This window comes from Pseudophryne corroboree, chromosome 9 (genome assembly GCF_028390025.1).
Source record: "Pseudophryne corroboree isolate aPseCor3 chromosome 9, aPseCor3.hap2, whole genome shotgun sequence".
NCBI classification, from domain to species: domain Eukaryota; kingdom Metazoa; phylum Chordata; class Amphibia; order Anura; family Myobatrachidae; genus Pseudophryne; species Pseudophryne corroboree.
Genome location: NC_086452.1, coordinates 367,516,035 through 367,537,378, shown reverse-complemented (window position 1 = coordinate 367,537,378; position 21,344 = coordinate 367,516,035). Strand labels below are relative to the sequence as shown.

The 21,344-nt window shown below is 40.3% G+C and overlaps 1 protein-coding gene across 3 annotated transcripts in view; it reads right to left on the bottom strand.

The window, feature by feature from the left end:
* PHF2 (PHD finger protein 2) overlaps positions 1–21,344 on the bottom strand; it is a 475,173-nt gene that overhangs the window by 8,610 nt on the left and 445,219 nt on the right. For 2 of the 3 annotated variants that reach the window (XM_063940741.1, XM_063940740.1), the window contains exons 18-20: positions 19,062–19,330; positions 9,621–9,716; positions 3,757–3,866 (exon numbers count right to left, since the gene is read on the bottom strand). In XM_063940741.1, the coding sequence (XP_063796811.1) occupies positions 3,757–3,866; positions 9,621–9,716; positions 19,062–19,330 (475 nt within the window). The remainder of the gene's footprint in view (positions 1–3,756; positions 3,867–9,620; positions 9,717–19,061; positions 19,331–21,344) is intronic. The other variant, XM_063940742.1, reaches the window with a different exon arrangement.

The window sequence follows — 21,344 nt, the reverse complement described above, 5'->3', positions numbered from 1 at the left end:
CTCTGCTGCTTTTGACACTGTTGACCACTCTCTTCTCATACAAACACTACAATCCCTAGGTCTTCAGGACACAGCCCTTTCTTGGTTCTCATCCTACCTATCTAATCGCTCTTTCAGTGTTCACTTCTCTGATTCTACCTCCTCTTCTCTACCTCTATCAGTTGGAGTACCGCAAGGCTCAGTCTTAGGTCCTCTGCTTTTCTCAATCTATACCTCCTCTCTTGGTAAACTAATCAGCTCCTTTGGATTTCAGTATCATTTGTATGCTGATGATACTCAAATCTACCTATCCTCCCCAGATTTGTCACCACCAGTATTGGCTCGTGTCACTGGATGCCTGTCTGCCATTTCATCTTGGATGTCATCTCGCCACCTCAAACTCAACATTTCCAAAACCGAATTAATTATTTTCCCACCAGCTAAGAGTAGTTACCAACCTGATATCTCTATAACTGTTGACAATGCAACTATCCACCCCACCCCACAAGTTCGTTGCCTAGGTGTCACCCTTGACTCTGAACTGTCCTTTGTTCCACACATTCAATCTGTCTCTAAATCATGTTACATGCACCTTAAAAACATATCCAAAATACGCCCTTATCTTACACAAGACACTGCAAAAACTCTAATCCATGCACTCATCATCTCCCGCATTGATTATTGTAATAGTCTCCTTACTGGTCTTCCCAAACATAGGCTATCACCACTTCAATCCATTTTAAATGCAGCTGCGAGGCTAATCTTCCTCGCCAGACGTTCTTCATCTGCTGATCCGCTCTGTCAGTCCCTCCATTGGTTACCGGTATTCTACCGTGTCAAATATAAAATACTTTTACTTACATACAAGGCTATTAACCAAACTGCACCATCATACATCTCCTCACTCATCTCAAAATATCTCCCTACCAGACCTCTCCGCTCTGCACAAGATCTGCGTCTCTCATCCACATGTATTACCTGTTCCCACTCAAAATTACAGGACTTTACCCGGGCTTCACCCACTCTGTGGAATGCACTCCCACGCACAATAAGACTCTCCTCTAGTCTCCAAACCTTTAAACGTTCTCTGAAAACTCATCTCTTCAGACAAGCCTACCAAATTTCAGACCCACACACATAACCTTCACAGCTTCCCTATCAAGTTACATCCCCTCTGTACAGTCCACATAAACTCACATTTTGTCTTCCAACATTGCTGGGTGATCATATCATATAAGAACCTAGCAACCTGGGGAACCATTATGTGACAGGTAGCATCTATCCTTGTGTATCAATGCCTATTTCCCTATAGATTGTAAGCTTGCGAGCAGGGCCTTCCTACCTCTGTCTGTCTGTCTGTCTCTCTGTCTGTCTCTGCCCAGTTTTGTTCTATAATTGTTGTTCTAATTGTAAAGCGCAACGGAATATGCTGCGCTATATAAGAAACTGCTAATAAATAAATAAATAAATAATCCAAAGATTTATTCAAGTCAGCCATTGTTTATTAGGACGACATGCTCATTGGCTGTACTGGCTAACTGCCAATCAATGAAGACTAAAACTTGTTAAAGGGACTCCAACCTAAAAAAATAAATTGTGCTTAACTGTGCATACAGGTCTCTTTGCAGGTCTTGAACAGGTCTCTTCGCAATCCAGGAGCAAACTCAGGGAGTTGTCTTTGCCTGCGCTCGGTCATATTTTCTAACCTTTTTGGACTTGACCACACCCCCTGATGATGTCAGATTCCCTAACAATGGGTCACACCCCCAAGCTATTGCACTGTGAAGGGATTATCACGCATCAATTAAATTTATGGGAGAGTTTAGTGAGGAGACAAAGAATGATAGGCTTTAGAAACCAAATAATGGAACTGTACGAAATGGTGAGCTTAGCAAATATACCTGCTAGCATCATCATAGAAATGTTTATATTGCACAAATACAATGAGTAAATAAAAATATAAAGTTTAGTCCCTTTAATGGCCTAGCAATTGGTATAGAGGCATCCTGCTTCCTCCACTGGCACATCAGTTTTATAAGAGTGGTTGGCAGGCTACCTTGGACTGATGATTAAATTGGCTCTGGTCCTGAATTCCTGAAAACATGAGCCTTATTCAGACAAGAACACAATCTCTGCAAGGAGAGGTACCAGTACAAATGCATAAAATCCACCGTAGCAAACACATCTAATGTGTTATTTATTTATTTTTTGTGCCCTTAAGGAGTTTATATGTTTGCATACCGTGGAGCTCTACCTATTAATTATTAGACTGTATTACATAAAACAGTGATTTTATTAATACTGGTCAAATAAATTGCAATTGTAGCTCTAATCACACTGCAGACAAATCTAAGCAAAATAAAGCACTGCTGAACAATTTCAGAATTTTCTTTTAGGACAGTTGCATAAAAGGGTTTTCTGGTTTATAAGATGAAGGGCAAAAAAATGTTTTATTCAAAGAATCTTCATAACACAGACACAGACTGTGGCAATTGTTGGCATATATAAATAATGGGCTTAAATGTCTATTCAGTTTGTGACAGATTATGAAATCAAGATCTAATGAAAGTATTTGAAGAGGGCTAAAATCATTCACATGTCAGAGAAGTATTAGGGTATTGTTTTATTATATGTACTCTAATTAAACTAGGAGATGAGTAGTGTTTAAATGTGTAATTAATTGTGTAAATTACTTCTGGAAAATAATAGCAAAGAAAGCAAATGAAATAAAGCAAAGATGAAAAAAAAAATTAAAAGCACAAAACAAAGGCTAATGAACAAATGTTTATAATAATGTAATTAAGTAGAGAATGAGAGTATTTTTATATAATAGCCTTAAAAAATGTAGCTTGACCAATTAAAAAAGGGAACAGCGAAAATAAAATATAATGATCTATAACTAAGAAAAATTAACACTGGGCCTCATTAACATTGCTCACAAGGGCTGAGAAGCAGCCCAAAGCAACCTTGGAGGTGCTGTGCTCCTCAAGTTGCAAAAATATGCATAGATTTCCATCATTGGTTTATGAAACAAGACGGCAGTGTTTGCGGAAGAGAAGAAAATTGAACCGGCCAATAGGAAAGGACATGGGCAGACTGAAATCATTCCTGTTAAAGTACTTTGCAAAGTAGCTCTCTTGTTTTCCATCTCTCCGCAGAGCTGTCAGCACTTGTAGTTAGTGGAGGGATCTTGTTACAGCAGGAAGTAGTTGTTCACCAACTTGTTTGGTGCTACGGTTCTTGTGCACTACGCAAATTACTTCCACAGTGTGTAATATATTTCATAATAAAAAAGTATACTGCAATTCCAAAAATATCTATATTTTAATAGCATATATAAAAATCAATTTGTCTGCTAAATATTTTTAATTATTTACGTTACAATTTAATTTTTTAGAAGATATGGCAAGATCTTATTTGCTAAAATGCTATTCAACTTAGAATGAAATAAAATCTTTAAAAAAAAACCCATTCTGGATAAATAACTAGTAGCTGAACTACTATAAAAGAATGAATTCTCGGAATAAACTGAACAATCCTTTACAAAAGATTCTGATGAATAATGTAATGGATCTAAATCCCGCTTTGCTGAAATCTAAAACACTGTTTTGATAGGGTTATACATAATTGTAATAGAAACGGAGTGGAATGTTGTATATCTAAACAGGTGTTTTAGTGCTATTTAATGGAACTACAGCAGAAATTTCTGACAATCGTTAATGGTGTCGGTCACACAAATGCTTGGACGGTATACGAGAGACTGTTGCAATGTCTCACCTGCTGGGATAACTTGGCTGCAGCAGCTGCAAGTCCAGTTTCAATAGAGGCAACTCTTGTACCTTCACGAATAGGTCTGTCTTGTCGCGGTATGGAGGGGCCAACTCTCGCTAAATAATAAACATTTAATAAGGAACCAGCATGAATAGATTACATGCGAGAACCTTAAACAGTCATTCATTACTCAAGACCATCCCCAGGATAAAATTCAGAAAATTCAGAAACTATATATACTGTAGTAAAAATTAACAAAAATATAGTAATTTTTAAAAGACTTTATTTTCGCACATCAATTTGTATAACTCGTCTATCGTCGAATAAGTGTACAAGAAATATATTAATTTTCCACTGGAGGTCCTACAAATTTACAGAGCTTTTTAAAGCACTGTCATATAAATGCCTTTCAATTTAAGCAGTGGTATCCAACTCCAGTGCTCAAACAGGCAATGGTTTAGGTATATCCTTGCTGGAGTACAGTTGGTGAACCAAAATGAGGCACTAATTATGTAGGTGGCCTGTACTCAAGCATGGGTATCCTCACAAACTGGTGGTAGGGAGGCACTTGAGGACTAGTGTTGGAAGCACTGAATTAGTTAATGCTTGTTAATCAGAAGAATATATCACAGGCAGATTGTTATAAAAATTAAATAGTATAGTAAACTGCAATACAGTTAATCACCCAAAAACAGAGGTGCTCCATAACGGGAGTTCACCCAAATTTTGTTTGACAATGTTTTAGTCCTTATTCTACTGCACTTATCTGATCCGTTCATCTGTTCCCAAAGAAGAAAGGAACAAACCGCTTTTTTGCATCCCCTTATTTAAAAGTCTTTCCAGTGGAAAATAGAAATTAATATATGAAAACAAAACACCTTAATCAGGTGGATTATTAACATTTTGCTAACCAGAACACAGGCTATGCAAATATGCAAAGGCTTAAATGTAATTTAAATTCTATTATTTATATAGAAAGTTGGATGTATGAACATTATTTCCTATAGCGCTGCATTTATTGCCTCACTTTGACAAAAGCCTTAAGTGTGGTGCTATTTTTATTGTTCAGATGCACAAACTAACTACGTTAGCTATTCTCATGTCTCAACTGGAGTGATATAAATTGGGCTGCTCTTAACATTCTGATGTGCAGATTGGCTGTAGGTTTTTCTAGTTCAGTCTAATCAAAATTTCTTATGAATGGATAGCCAAGATACAATGTTTTTCTGTAAGCAGTCTAAAGTGGCCCATACAACAGCAGAGAATTGGGGCAATTCCCCCTTCTCCGGATGCCTATGTCGGGGAACAGGGGAAATCCAACTTCTTGGAAATCCTTGATTCTGACCAAAAAATGAGCAGGATCGACAAGTCTGGGATTTTTTCCATGTGGGATTTTGCCAATGTCCCACATTAGTTTGAAGAATGAGTACAATAGCTCTCTCTAGGCCAGTCCCTAGTCAACTCCACCTAAAGCTGGCCCTATTTTACAGGTCTACTCACTTACATAACAAAGAGACAAGACAATTGTTTTAGGTGTAGTTTAGGGGGTTGGAAAGACCACTGGTCGGTCTTCGCCAAGGAAGGCTTTCTTGGTGGCGCACTCTTTTGTTGTATTGTGGATTGCAAGTTAATATTTAACTTTTATTACATACTTTTTTAAAAAGCGGTTTTACATTTGCAGGCATGACATGTAAATGTAAAACCACTTTTTTTTTTTTTAAAGTATGTAATAAAAGTGAAATTTTAACTTAAATCCACAATACAACAAAAGAGTGCGCCACCAAGAAAGCCTTCCTTGGCGAAGACCGACTAGTGGTCTTTCCAACCCCCTAAACGGAACACTGTATCTTGCTTTCAGGTGCACCTCCAACCTAATACAATTGTTTACTGAATTCATACAGTCATTTTTCTTTTCATTGGTTGGTTAAGAGATTTGACACTGTTATCTATAAACTTGGTGTGTATTCCTAGGCTGGATGCCTCCCCTATAAGAATTGTTTTACGTGTCTCTGGAAGAGGAGATCCTCCCAAACAGGAGGACTGGGGGCTGATATGCTATGTTTTATGACCAAAGGAGGAATGCTTGGTATATATATTTACAATGGGTAGCTAAATATGAACAGAATGAATATTACACATGTCCTTGAAATATTATTGTATTATTTATTTTGTAGATCATGTGTGACTTGGGATGGAAATGTTCATCTTTATAAGAACCAAGGATAACATGTGGATCATCTCATTCTGTTCTTTAAAGTTGTTGTGCTTTATTTTGTTTTGTTTTTCCAATTTCTTCACATATTTGTGTTAATCACATTTATGGCAAAACTCATTTTGCATTTTCAACTTTTTTGTGTGATGGTAAGTTATATTACTTGACATGTTATAGCAGACTAGATGGGCCAAATGATTTTTATCTGCAGTCAAATTCTAAGGGGTAAATTTAACGTGAGTGTTTTTACAACTGGTGATGTTGCCCATAGCAACCAATCAGATTTCATCTATGATCTTCTAGAAGCAGCTAGAAAAATGTTAAGTAGAATCTGATTGATTGCTATGAGCATCATCACCAATTCTAAAAAACTCCCACCTTAGCAAAATTACCCCTATGTCCCTGTAATATAAGCACTATGGGATATCAGCAATACTGAATAAAGGCACGCAAAAAATCTTTGTATTAAAAGTCAACTTTGAGTAGAAATGTTTCTATATGAGCTGCCTATCATTTTTCTATTTTGCATTATTATGTATTAAATATTCAATTGTGACTGCTCAGAGAACTTAATTACATCAAGCAGTGTGGCCATTAAGTTATGTTCTTGTCACGCCTTGTGCTTCTCTACTCTTTTAACTCCTTAAAATATCCCTAAAAATGATACCTTGCTCCTGTGTGAGTGCATAAAAAAGCAACACAGGTGCAACAAACCATTAATACTTTATTAAGCCGCCATATCTAAATACGATGATGCATCTGCCGCGTATATCCCCATACTGCCTGCAAATCCATGCACTGCCCAGTATAAATGATAGCACTTGGGCAACAACTGCTGCATGATGTCACGAAAAAGCATCTGCGCTGCTGGGCAGCAGTTTTGCAAACGACCCTTATAGCATCTTATACAAAAATCAACAGCAGGAACTGCTGGAACAGTTACAGTATGTCCTCATACACCTATCCTTCTTGTCCCATATGGCGCTAGACACCTGGAGTGATTCCGTGTTGCGCATTTTTCTCTCAATTTTGCATCTTAGTTTCCATATATTGGGGGTCATTCCGAGTTGTTCGCTCGTTATTTTTTTTCCGCAACGAAGCGATTAGTCGCTAATGCGCATGCGTAATGTCCGCAGTGCGACTGCGCCAAGTAAATTTGCTATGCAGTTAGGTATTTTACTCACGGCATTACAAGGTTTTTTCTTCGTTCTGGTGATCGTAATGTGATTGACAGGAAGTGGGTGTTTCTGGGCGGAAACACGCCGTTTTATGGGTGTGTGCGAAAAAACGCTACCGTTTCTGGGAAAAACGCGGGAGTGGCTGGAGAAACGGAGGAGTGTCTGGGCGAACGCTGGGTGTGTTTGTGACGTCAAACCAGGAACGACAAGCACTGAACTGATCGCAGATGCAGAGTAAGTGTGGAGCTACTCAGAAACTGCTAAGAAGTGTCTATTCGCTATTTTGCTAATCTTTCGTTCGCAATTTTGATAAGCTAAGATTCACTCCCAGTAGGCGGCGGCTTAGCGTGTGCAAAGCTGCTAAAAGCAGCTTGCGAGCGAACAACTCGGAATGACACCCATTGTGCTAGCGTTCTTTTCTTTTTGCAAAGTAATTAGTATAAAGTCGCAGATAAACAGTAAGGATGCATGACCACTCATATCAGACCTGTCTTCAGCCTTTCTATATACAACTAGCTGTTCTACCCGTTCTTCGCACGGGAGTTTCTGATTTTCACGGTTGTAAATATAAATGAGTGTTAATAATTTGGTAAATATATAGACATGTAAATTTGAGACGTCTTAATGTAAGTAAATATTAATACCCTTAGGGGAGTTTTATTATTTATTAAAATTCTAATTACGTAGTTTTCCTATTTCCTACCTGAAGAACATATATGTTAAATTTCAGCTTCCTAACATATCAGGAAATAAGAGAATTGGTGATGAGTTTGTGAGTAAGTGAGGGCTTTCGTGTATATATATATATATATATATATATATATATATATATACACAGTGCATGCCCTTTCCTCAATTTTGCATACTGCAAATGTTTTCCTCAGTTTTACTACTTTTTTTCTCAGTTTTGCCTCTTACTTTGTTTATACAGTACTGGGTACTTAGCATTAGTATTTTAGTGACAAAGGAATTGATATAAAGATGCAGATTGAGCTTAATGATTCATGGTGCAAGAAACTCGTACCGAACCTTTTACCCTAGATTATGTACTTTCTCCTCAATTTTGTACTAGGGATTTAGGATTAGTGTTTTAGTGCGTCTAAGTTGCAAAGTCCGTTGCGCGCTAAGCGGTATTTGGTGCGGTTTGAGGATAGGTGTATGTGTCCACACATCTGTATCTCTGTTCCTGGATCTTCTGCTGATGACAAAAGGGACTTGATGATGCCAGTACTCTCAGAAATATGTGCACCATTGTGTTGCTGCACTGCCACTTTAACCTGTTTGCCGTCAGCAAGCTTTCAGTGATGAAAACAGCTCTGATGTTGCTCACTGCTTACTACCAATGAATATATGAATATGGCACACATACCTTGTTGCTGACTTTAATCTATAAATGAAACAGCTGTATTAAAAAAAAATGCACTTGCATTAACTTCTTTTAACAGTTTATATATCTTGCTTTGTGGTGCATTTTCATACTTTCAGTTCAGTTGAATAATCCTGCTAGATGCTTAAGAATACACAAGAAAAGCACATGAAATAGCGCAAGGTAACTTGGGGTGTGCTATTTATGAGCTGAGGAAGACTCCCGCTCACTGAGCTGTATGCAAACCTATGGGTTCCTGCCTTCTCCGCTCTTCACTCAGTTACAATGTAAGTGATATTGGGGTGTGCAATATTCCTATACATGAAATTATATTCATACATCCAACTCTTTATGCCATAAAACAGCAAGCATTTTCTCTTATAGTCATGGAATTCCCAATCCTTCATCATCATCATAGCAGCCTCTAATCAACAACATGTACCATGTAAACGATATAAAACATCGATATTTATAATTCGGTTTCAAATTAAATGGATATTAATTCTACTTTATCTTTAAAAAGTTTATTGGGGATAAGATTTGCTAAACATTTAGGGGTTGATGTATCAAACAGTGAAAACAGTGAAGCAGAAAAGTGAAGAAGTTGCCCGTGGCAACCAATCAGCACCTACCTATCATTTGATAGAATGTACTTGATAAATGCTGCCTCAAAGCTGATTGGTAGCTATGGGCAATTTCTCCACTGCTTGATACCCCAACACCTTAATGCCTCCCTATAGTGTATACAACACCTGCCCCCTCCCACACTCAGCAGCATTTTTTCAGTTGTACAGTAATGTTACATACTGTAAGTAGTATTATACAGTGCAATTTACCAATGAATTATGTGATGACTGTGATGACATGACATTTCCTACTCCTGGTTTTAAAAGAACAAGGCAAAAAAACAAAAAAACCCTATAAAATTAAAACTTCATACACTTTATATTTATTTTGCTCTTGTTTTAGTAATTTTGTTGGAAATAATATTGGTTAAATCGTGTGTAACTGTTCAGTGTTTTGGGTAAACTGAAAAAACACTGCTGTGCTGTATACAAAGATAGGGGGGCTGGGAGCCTATGTATTAGGAGGAGTACATAAGATGCATGCTCACCTGTGGGGCTATATGGAGCATCATCAGAACATTTTCTCTTCCTTGATCGAGATTTGAACACGGGATTATCTTCATCTGACTCGAGAGATGGGTAAACTACACAAACAGAGATCAGTGTTATTGGAGCGGACGGCACAATCTCCACCACAGGCGGTGAGCGATTATCTCTAGTGTTCTACGGACAGAGGATGGCTTTCTGGGGGAATCTGAACTTTTGTTACAGAATGTATTGATTTACCTCATGGTTGAAGGGAGCTACAGTAATGGAAATAACATTCATATCATTGCATTTAAAAATTCATTAACTGTCTTCTAATAAGATGGAAACAACCAAACTAAAAGCGAACACAAGGCCTAATTCAGGTTCAGTAGCAGATTCTGCTAATTCGCAAAATCTGCTACTGAAAAACTCTCATGCTGGGGGCCGCCCAGTATAAAGCAAGGCCACCCAGCATGAGAAGTGCCGCTCTGTGATGCGATCGCAACCTAATTGTGATTGCATCAGAGGAATCACATCGATCGCAGCCGTAAGCGTCGACCCCTGTCTGCGAAGAAAGGCACACCACTGCCATGTTTTCCCTTGCAGCGGCTAAAATGGCCCGGACACACCTGCATTGTCCTGACCACTCCCCCCTAGCGCCACGTCGCCTTCTCGGATGCGATTGCAATCTGAAAATCCGCACGAGTGCTGTGCAGCCGCAGCGCATACTTCCGAAAATCGTACATTTGTGATTTCGGATATATACAATTGAAGCTGAATTAGGCCCAGAGTTGCAGTTTTGCACGCTGCAGTGGAGGTAGTTCAACTTCTATTTGAATTTATGTTTATACTGTACATATAGTTGATGGAAGTTAAGGATTTAGTTAATAAAATGCATCAATAAGGCTGATTTTCTATTGCAGGTAATCACAGCAATAGAAATAAAATCACCTACTGTCGCAATATGAATATGAATATGTGTGTGATGAATATGTGTGTGTGTGTGCGTGTGTATGACACTAGAACAAGGCAGCGCTCACTGTGCTGTACACAAACCTGATGGTTTGCATATATCTTAGATGTTTTCAGATCTGCGCATGTGCAGATCTCTGTCTGCGATGACGGCCACTGTGCTCCCTAAGATACAGTATGATTGACATTATACGGCCACTTGGGGGTGGGAAAGGAGTGGTGATGGCTAGCGTTCCAGAAAACTGGGCATGCCAAGGCTAGTGACAGCGTCTATGGATGTAGCTTCGCTGGCCTCGGGAGCGTGAAAAAAATGTCCATCCTGAGTAATCTGGGCATTACTTAGATGACTGATGTTCATGCAGAGTGATCCTATGCTGAGTCTACGTCCGCAACAGTGGATCAGAGCAGCCAGCAGAAGAATGCATGTATTCATGCCTCCGGCAGTATTTGCATATTTTAGCACAGCCATTGCATACAAAGAGGCTATCTCTGAATCAGGCCCAATATGCATTCTATCAATGTGAGCCATACACATACACTAGCCATATTCACCTTTACTTGCAGCAAAGAGGTTCCCTCAAACTGCTCCAGCCAAACTTCAGTACTGACGAATTCTTAATATCCATTTGTAATAACCAGATAATTAGCATTCATTCACTTCCATTGAGGGAACGACAGTATAAATGCAATGTGAACCACAATGGAGCACCACCCTTATAAAAATAACCTATTTATTAACAAATAAAACATCTGCTCACAGGAATCAAAATTTAACAGCACTTAACCGATAGAAGTCTGCATCCATTTATGACTGAGAAACAATGAACTACCATTCATATCAATCTAAACAGTCCAGTGTACTGGAAGATCCAGCAGCATGACAAACACCACCTAATGTGTTTTGTCAGAATGACTTCATCAGGGGTTGGTTGAACCACGTTGGGGTTTTCCCACATTGTGGGGTAGATGTATTAACCTGGAGAAGGCATAAGGAAGTGATAAACCAGTGATAAATGCAAGGTGATAAACGCACCAGCCAATCATCTTCAATATTCAATTAACAGTTAGGAGCTGATTGGCTGGTGCCTTTATCACCTTGCACATATCACTGGTTTATCACTTCCTTATGCCTTCTCCAGGTTAATACATCTGCCCCAGTGTTCGTTGTGCTCCTAGACCTTGGGGATCACTAGACTGTTTAGATATACTATTAGAAGTGAAGTCCGCAGAAACCCAGTCCTGGATTGATGCAGACTTCTTTCAGATAAGTATGGAAAGGAAATAAATGGAACACCTCTCCAATGCGCGGAACTGGCTGCCTTCACTGTCTAAACCAGAATAAGGGCGTATCCCAATCCCTAAATAACAATATTGTGGCAAAAATCTTTCTTTCAAATAAGTGATGTTTAATATTGCTTCTTATGAACAGATTTTATGTCGTTATTTTTAATACATATGTTAACTTTAGAAGGGTAATGCACCAGTGTGGTGTACAATTTCTTTATAGGTTCCTCAATGGAAGTGAATGAGATGTATGTAATTATTATTGCTAGTGCATATTAATAGTCCTGCAGTTTGTCTGGAGCTGGTGTCCTTGAAAAAACTCTGGTAAGCAAAAGGTAACTTTACCACAAGTATGTGTGATTTTGGTTATTATGGGCATAATTCAGGAAGCATAGCAAATTCTGATAATTAGCAGGAGACCCGCCATTTTCCAGATCGCGGCAGCTGCGTGTGATGTCACACAGCTGCCGCGATAACACCCCGTTCGCACCGCCCCCCCATTCATTTGGCTCTGCCCCCGCAACGCTCCGTCTCCACCCTGGTACTCCCCCCCCCCCCCCCCTCCTTGCTCCCCGAGACCGTCTCTGCCTGATTGACAGGCAGAGGCGATCGCATTTTCTCTGAAAATGTGCGGGCACATGCACAGGACGGGCGGTGCACATTTCCACGCATCTTTTTATAATGCACTGTGGGCACTCCATTGTTCTTGTAATTCTACTGTAGGTTGCATTGAAATCCATGAGCTGATTTTGGAATGAAACAAGGAGAATCTGCCAAATAAGAGACTCATTAACATGAAATTTTTATATTTAAAAAAATTAAATCGGTGATAGAATTCCCCTGACGATATGTGTGTGTATGTATGTAATTATACATACACACACACATTATATATATATATATATATATATATATATAGTTATTTATTTCTTGCAGAATTCACAAAAAAATGTTTTATTTAACTAATAAAACATTTTTTTTTTATATATTCTTTTTTTTCTGCTATCCCCATCCTGAGATGACTGTAGACACAAGGAGGATATACGTACTGATGTGATATCGGCAAGACCCATGGAATCTTACTGCTATCCTCCTTTTCATTAATACAGTAGACCCTTTAGAAGTTTATTTTGTGCTAATTTAGCAGTGGACCATCCTAGAATCTCATGTTTAAACAAATATTTTAATAAGCTACCTCTCGTGAGACATCAGAATGGAGGAGAGAAGCAGCAAAACAAACTAAACTAGGTCCGACCATCATTTGTGTTTAGTTTGCCCAACAGACATATGTATTTATGCAATGGAAATGAATGGCATACTTAAACAATAGAAAAAAAATCTGAGGAGTGCAAATACCAATACCAGTAACTCCAAAATAAAGGAATGTTTTGGATATTTGAATGAAGTAAAAATAATATTTTTGTGTCATTTTACAAGAAAAGAAGTATCACAAATACTGTCCTTTTCCATTAAATGTGCAAGACTGAAGCTTGTGTTTTAAGTTTTGCTATGTTAAAGTGCCTCATACCTAGTTAGGTCCTAATGAACAGGTATCCTACATTTTCATGAATAGTAGTTCAGGCCACAAAATTCCAGCCTCCACTGTGTTCTTATTACACAAATAAAAATTAAAAAAATTAAAGAAAAAATATTTTTTATTTTTTTTAAATTACAATTATCTATCTATATCTATCTTTGGTAGATTGTCACTCTCTAATATTTTAGTATCAACTGCCTGGGGTGCACTCCAATGCATTCCATTCGAAATCCATGTATATACAGCTCCAAAAAAGGCACTCACCAGGGACTTACAGTAGTAGCAAAATCCAAAAAATTATGTTTATACCTGTCTCTCCTGTGGGATTGTGCCCTGTGGAAGGTCCGCCATGATGGCTTCCACTATGTAAGTTAATAAACATAATTTTTTGGATTTTGCTACTAAGTCCCTGGTGAGTGCCTTTTTTGTAACTATATATATATATATATATATATATATATACACATATACACACACACATACATACATACATACATACATACATACAGCTATATAGATCTGGTCCACTACGGAAATCTACAGATGGAATACTCTATGCAGGCTGTGATGTTCTCTGACACATGCACTAGGATACAGCACAGAAACAGTAATCAGTAAGTCTACTCTGTCTGCAAATTTAATTATAACTTGGGAAACTATTTTAGTGTCAGAGTTTAGAAACTGAGATTTAAGTATATGCAAGAACATCTACACGAGAAATAAGAGTGAAGTGGCTTTATTTTAAACACATTAGCAATGGAGGGCTCGTGTGCAAGGTGTCTCCCCGGTTGGGATGCCGACGGTCATGCGAGTGACGCCGGAATCCAAACAACGCTTTCCCCAGTACCATTTGCTAGTGGTGCCATCTTCCGTGTGATCATTTCAGAAGCTGGCAAATGCGCAGTACATAAAAAAGGCTCTGGCATAGATAAAATATGGAGTCCCTGGATGGCTACCCAAAATGCTCCTTCACCTTTCAACTTGTAATGCCCTGTGCTATATACGATAATTCTGGATTTACTTGATGGACCCCTCCCGGGGATTCTATTCTGTTCTTCTATTCCCATCTTTCTTTCTTCTCTTCTCTTTTCTTCTCTCTTCTTCACCTTTCTTACTCTTCAGTCTCAGTTGGTTAGTATCTCTACTGGCTGACACTCTTTCTATATTTTATTGCCCGATTTTTGGGTTAAAAATAGATCATATTTTTGGCTTTTTCTATGAAGACCAACTGTTAATCTACAGTACGTTTATAATGTTTTATGTTATGACTAAAATATGTTGGTCTCTGTTTGATTCTATGAGCTCACTAATAAAAACTTTGTTAAGAAAAAAAAAGAAAAAGTTTCTGGCATATCAATCAGCCAGGCTTGGGCATGCAGATCCTGGCAATGAGTTTTTTTAGCTTCAAAATATTGAAATACAATGTTCCCCCTGCAATGTATGTACACAATATCGATTTACTAAAATGAAAAAAAAAAAAAAGTATGATGCTCTGCAGGTGTGCTAATTACTAAATGCATCCTACATACACAACAATTTATATATACTGACATCAACAGCATAACTTTCCTTATTCTGTATATGAGGCCCAATGCACAGCACCACTTTTCTTATTCTGTAAATGAGGCCTGATGCACAGCACCACTTTTCTTATTCTGTAAATGAGGCCTGATGCACAGCACCACTTTCCTATTTCTGTAAATGAGGCCTGATGCACAGCACCACTTTCCTATTTCTGTAAATGAGGCCTGATGCACAGCACCACTTTTCTTATTCTGTAAATGAGGCCTGATGCACAGCACCACTTTTCTTATTCTGTAAATGAGGCCTGATGCACAGCACCACTTTCCTATTTCTGTAAATGAGGCCTGATGCACAGCACCACTATCCTTATTCTGTAAATGAGGCTGCTACACAGCACCAATTTCCTTATTCTGTATATGAGGAATACATATGGTTTACTGGCAGACGCAATGCTGGCTGTCTGTATACCGTCAGCGGCATCCCATCTGTCGGAATCCTGGCAGCGAGTCCCCTATTACTTACAGACTGCAGCACAGCTGTAGAAAATGTCAGGAACAGCTTAGAATTAATTGATCTAGAAACCTATAGTGCTCAGGCTATGCACTATAATCAGGGACGTGCAGTCAAGGGAGGCAGTGCCTCCCTTATCATTAATGACTAAAATAATATAAAGAAGATACTTATGACACATATTCTGTGTCATAAGTATCTCCTTTATATTAATGTATACATTATCCCTGTCTAAATGGGGTTGGGAGGCACCAATCGTGGTGCCTCCCGATGGTGTGAATGGGAAAGGTATGGGAGCGGGGGGCTGGTGCAGGCGGGGGCCTAGCAATGGGCATTAAAAGTCCTTTGAAAATGCATTGGAAAGCGGCACCATTAGAGGTGCCGCTTTCATACAGGGACGTGCTTTCAACCCACGAAAGCACACCCCTGTCAGTGAGGCCACAGTGATTGGCCAGCGGATCCATCACTGGATCCGCTGTCAATCACTGTGTGGGCGCGGCGGAGGTGAGAGTATTAGCAGAGTTTGGCAGCGGAGCGGTACCAACTTCAAAAATGTCGCTTAAGCGTAATTTTTGAAATTCAAGATGGCCGCTGCGAGCCAATCACGGCTCGCTGCGTCATCACCCCGCCCCCTCCGGCTGACTTATACAAGTCAGCACGAGGCAGCGGCGCGTCAGTCTGACAGCGGAGGAGGAGCAGTGGAGAGCTCCTGAAGACAGAAGACGCCGGAAGTCCTGGATGGGCGGCGGCCATGCAAAAGAGCTTAACAGCCGCCGCCCACCAGGTGAAGACGCCGAAGCCCTGGGGAATGCGGCGGCCATGCAAAAGAGCTTAAAGGCCGCCGCCTCCCAGGTGAAGATGCCGGAGGAAGACGCTGGAAGCCCTGAGGAGGCGGCGGCCATGCAAAAGAGCTTAAAGGCCGCCGCCCCCAGGTGAAGACCCTGACAAATAAACTCATTTTTTAAAGATAGTGTGGTGTTTTTATTTGAATATTTTCTTTACAGGTGGACTACAGGTGCCAGCGGGCCCAATATGTCCGGGCATGCTGGCACTTGTGGTTCTCCAAGTGCCAGCATGCTGGGGCAGGCTTGCTGGGACCTGTAGGCCACCTGTAAAGAACAATATGAACAATGAACCCCGCACCCACCGCCACCAGGGGTGCGGGGCAGAGCACTGGGCTATCAGCCCAGTGCTGGTTATTGCTCGGGAGGGGGACCCCATTTTTATTTTTTGGGGTTCCCACTTCCGAGGAATTCCAGCCCTGGGCTGACTAGTTTGGGGGGCAGATTAATGTTATGGCAGGGGGACCCCATACCAAGTGTCTTCCCTGCTATGGCATTATCCCCCCTGGCTGGTTCTGCCTGGTGCTGGTTTTAGCAATGTATCGGGGACTACACTCTCCCCCCCCCCCCCCATTGTATGGGGGGGGGGGAGATGGTTAGCTGCCAGTGCCTCCCCAGCCACTGACCTCACCGCACGCCACTGGCACAATTGTTCAAAGCAAATCTGCATTTAAAATCACCCAATTTGATTTACTGGTCTGTGCTTTCCAGTGGAGAAAAGTCCAAAATCTATATCAAAATACAGCTTCTGATTATAAACACAGTTGAAGCCTTTAGATCTATCCATTTTAAAGAAAAAAAAATCTGAATAAAATTACCATTTTACAGTACTCTGTGTATTGACACACAAGCAAGCTGTAAAATAATCAGCACTTCCGTAGTCTAGGAATCTACACAGAAACATAAACATGCCAACATACAGTGAAAGCAGCCATTTTGTGGGCTCTACATGTAATGTGAGGGAAAAAAAAACATCACTATGACACAAACTGGAGGCAGCCATTTTGTGCTTAATAAATATTATGGATGCAGAGTCAGTCACTAACGCTTCAGTGAAGTCATTGGTTGTAGTGTACCGATTCCGCTCAGTCACAAAATGGCTGCCTCCACCGTACTTCGGTAAAATGGTGCAATATAAACTTGACTAGAACAAACAAAAATGCCTGCATTATACTGTACCTCCTTAGAGTTACTACGCTTAGCTTTTCCAACATAATAAATGATTTAATAATTAATATCTGCTTAAAACTACTAAATATTTGCAAACAATGATTCTCTACAAGTAAATCCATCACGAACTACTGATGAAAATACAACACAGTAATTCTAAAGTGCACTGTAGACACAAAATCAAATTATTTATTAAGCCACTGTATGCTAACTTCTATAATATAATGGGGCGATGCAGAGTGGAATGCTAGTCGGTTTTGCGTTTGTGTCTTTTGTGAGTTGTGTGTAAACATTTACTACCGTAGCTTTTGGACAGATCTGTAGCACCAGGGATAGGGTTGGCCCAAGTGTGCACTAATAATGAGGACAACTATGAAAACAAGCACAAAGATAATGGTGGTCTGATTGCAGAGGCGAATATACGCTATTTTGGGCGTACATGCAATGTCGGAGTAATTACTGCTAACTTGCTTTCAACTCTCCATCTGCCCCAAAATCTTCATTTTAGATAATGCTTTTTGCAGTTAGCGTTAACAATTTCAGAATGCTGAAATACCAGCTTCTCAAACCCTTATCTTCCATCACATACAACATACAGGTCCACATACGCTTATTCGCAAACTGCACCACATAGCCCTGTTTAGTGCATCACAGACTGCTATTTAGCCATGCCAAAAACTAGAGATGAGCGGGTTCGGTTTTACTCGGATCTTAAAACGGCATCTTATTGGCTCACGGAAGTCATGTGTTTTGGATAGCCAATAAGAAAAATCCAGATAAAACGGAACTTGAACTGAGTAAATCCGAACCTGCTCATCTCTATCAAAAACAAATCCTAAGTACAGTACCTAGTACACTGTAAGCAAGACAAAAAGGAATAAAAATCTCACAATCTACCTGTAGGTTAAACAGGCAAAAGACAGGTCTGATACAGGTGACCCATGCATCACTATGCTTCATCTGTGACTTTATTCCAATTCCTTTGCGACAAAAAAACCTAATCTTAAGTACATAGGACCTGACTCTTGCCTGGGCGCAAGTGGTGTCGGTGCTGAGTATTTGGTAGCAGCAGATCTGAGAAGTTATATGAATGTAGCAGGACCACTGCCGGCTTCTCAGATCCGCTGCAACCTTCCGAGGATGCAGCCTTGGATCTCCATCAGACGAGGCATCTGAATTGCACCATATGTCACAAAAGGGACAGGTATATGAGGACACATCCATAACACTCCCATGGATGTCCCTATATAACAAAAAATGCAAGACTGTAATATATCTACCCCTGCTAGTGTGCGTCCTAGTACCACTTCTCTTCCACTGTATGTGATTCTTAATTCATAATAATCTACACAGACAATGCCTCTAGACCTCTTATCTATGGTATACCGAGTGTAACCTCACTACCTTCTTTTATTCTGTATGTACAGTCTGAAAACCAGCACAGGATCACTCCTCTAGTTCTGTATAGGAGGAGGGTAATTTGCAGAACCTGTTCATTCTGTATGCTGTACCTATGAAAATGCACAGTAGCACTTCTCTTGAATGTGAGTACATCTAGGCCACCAAGCTGTAAATCTGTGTCACAGTACATTCACACAGTTTAATTTGGTAGCTTGTCTTACCATAATCAGAGTCTTTAAAACAGGCTCCAAGGTTGTCCTGCTCCTCCTCATAGTCGTCCATAGTGATGTTGTTCTTTGTGGCTTTCTTGCTGGCCCGTTTGCTTGCACACTTGTTGTTGCCTGATTTCTTGGAATTTTGGGCTGATATGGAATTATTTTTTGATTGGTTTGTACTCCACGACGTCTGTAGACAGGAGTCTGAAGGCAAGTTTGCCATCGACAACATGCCCTGTATTGCTTCTTGAGTGCTTGGGGATGCAGGTGGCTGACTGTGGGGCAAAACACAAGGAATCTGATTAGAATTTAGCACAATAAATATGTTAAAAATGAAAAATGCATCAAATTAGCAGCGCAGATTTCTAAACTGTGTTGTAGAATTGTAACGGTCATTTATGAACAGTAGAATTATTAATGATCTCCTGCATACCTTCACCCAGTTTTATTGGGAAGTACATAGATTTGTGGTACAACAAAAAACAAAGTTATAAAGCTGCATATGAAATGTTTGCATCAAAATGTATTATAAAAGGAAAATATCTATATTATGGCGGCTAAGCTGCTGCTATTTGCAGTAAACTGTATGTGTTTACCAAAAAATGTAATACTGAAAAGAGAAAACAAATTGCAGAACTTATATTATATATCAGAGAGCTGGTATCTTTATTTAATATACGTAAAAAGCAACAAATCTAAATAATTACATCAAGAAAAATAATAAAATAATAGGGGTAAACTTTTTTAACTAATGTCTTTAGGTAGCAAAGAGTATAATAGGATCTTAATTACCTACCGGCAAATCCTATTCTCGTAGTCCATAAGGGATATTGGGGAATCTAGTACAATAGGTATAGACGGGGTCCAAAGGAGCCGATGCACTTTCAATTTCTTCACTGGATGTGCTGGCTCCTCCCCTCTATGCCTCCTCCCAGAGGCAGTTATAGGTAAAAACGTGCCCAAAAGAGAAAGGACATATATGAGAAGAAAACATGACAACAAAAAGAGTGGTGAGATTTATAAACCAGCACACCACTAACATACAACGACCAGCAACGACTGGAAACAACAACAGCAGAACAGGTAACCACATAAAAGAGAACCTGCAGAAAAGTCACCGCACTGAGGCGGGCGCCCAATATCCCTTATGGACTACAAGAAAAGGATTTACCGGTAGGTATTAAAATCCTATTTTCTCTAGCATCCATAAGGGAATTTGGGGGTCATTCCGAGTTGATCGCACGTAGCAACTTTTTGCTGCTCGTGCGATCAACAAGACACCGCCTATGGGGGAGTGTATTTTAGCATAGCAGGGCTGCGATTGCTTGTGCAGACTTGCTATACTAAAATAGTTTTGTGCAGAACAAGACTAGCCCAGCAGTTACTTACCCTGTGCCATGGATCCAGCTATGAAGGTCCCGGAATTAACGTCCGACAAACGCCTGGACACGCCTGCGTTTGGATCTTCACGCCCCGAAAACAGTGAGTATCCGCCCCAGAATGCCTCCCCGCTGTCAATCTTCTTGCGATCGTGCTAGCAAACACTTTCTTCTCTCTTCTGGTCGTTGCCGGAGACGGCTGCATGCGCAGTTCCGACCCGTTCGCACGCAGCAGTTCATCGCTATGGTCTCCGCACGTCCCAAAGCTTCTAGAATGGGCCGGAACGTGCAGAGACTGCTGCAGCACCGCCTGCCCAAACTGGGTATCCTCTTTGGCCAGGGTATCAGATTTGTAGAACTTCACAAAGGTGTTCTTCCCCGACCAGGTAGCAGCTCGGTATAGTTGCAAGGCCGAGACTCCCCGGGCAGCCTCCCAGGAAGATCTTGTAGAGTGGGCCTTCAGAGACTTAGGAACAGGTAAGGCTGCCGAAACATAGGATAGTAAGCCTAATCCAACGAGCAATGGACTGCTTTCTTTAATCATAGAGCACGAATAGGGAATCCATTTTTCTGATCCAAGCTGTTCGCTTGAAATAGATTTTCAAGGCACGCACAGCATCCAATGCCTCCTGAGGAGCAGAAGGATCAAACTGGATGGAACCACAATAGGTTGATTCAGGTGAAACGCGGAGACAACCTTCGGCAGGAACTGCTGTCTAGTCCAGAGCTCCGCTCTGTCCTCGTAAAGGACCAAGGGGGTCATTCCGACCCGTTCACAGGCAGCGGTTCTTCGCTGCGGTGTGAACAAGTCGGAAAAGCGCATGCGCGGCGGAAGCATTGCGCATCGTTGCCTGGCAGCGACAAATGTGATCGCAGCGGCGATCACAAGAAGATGGACAGGCGGGAGGGG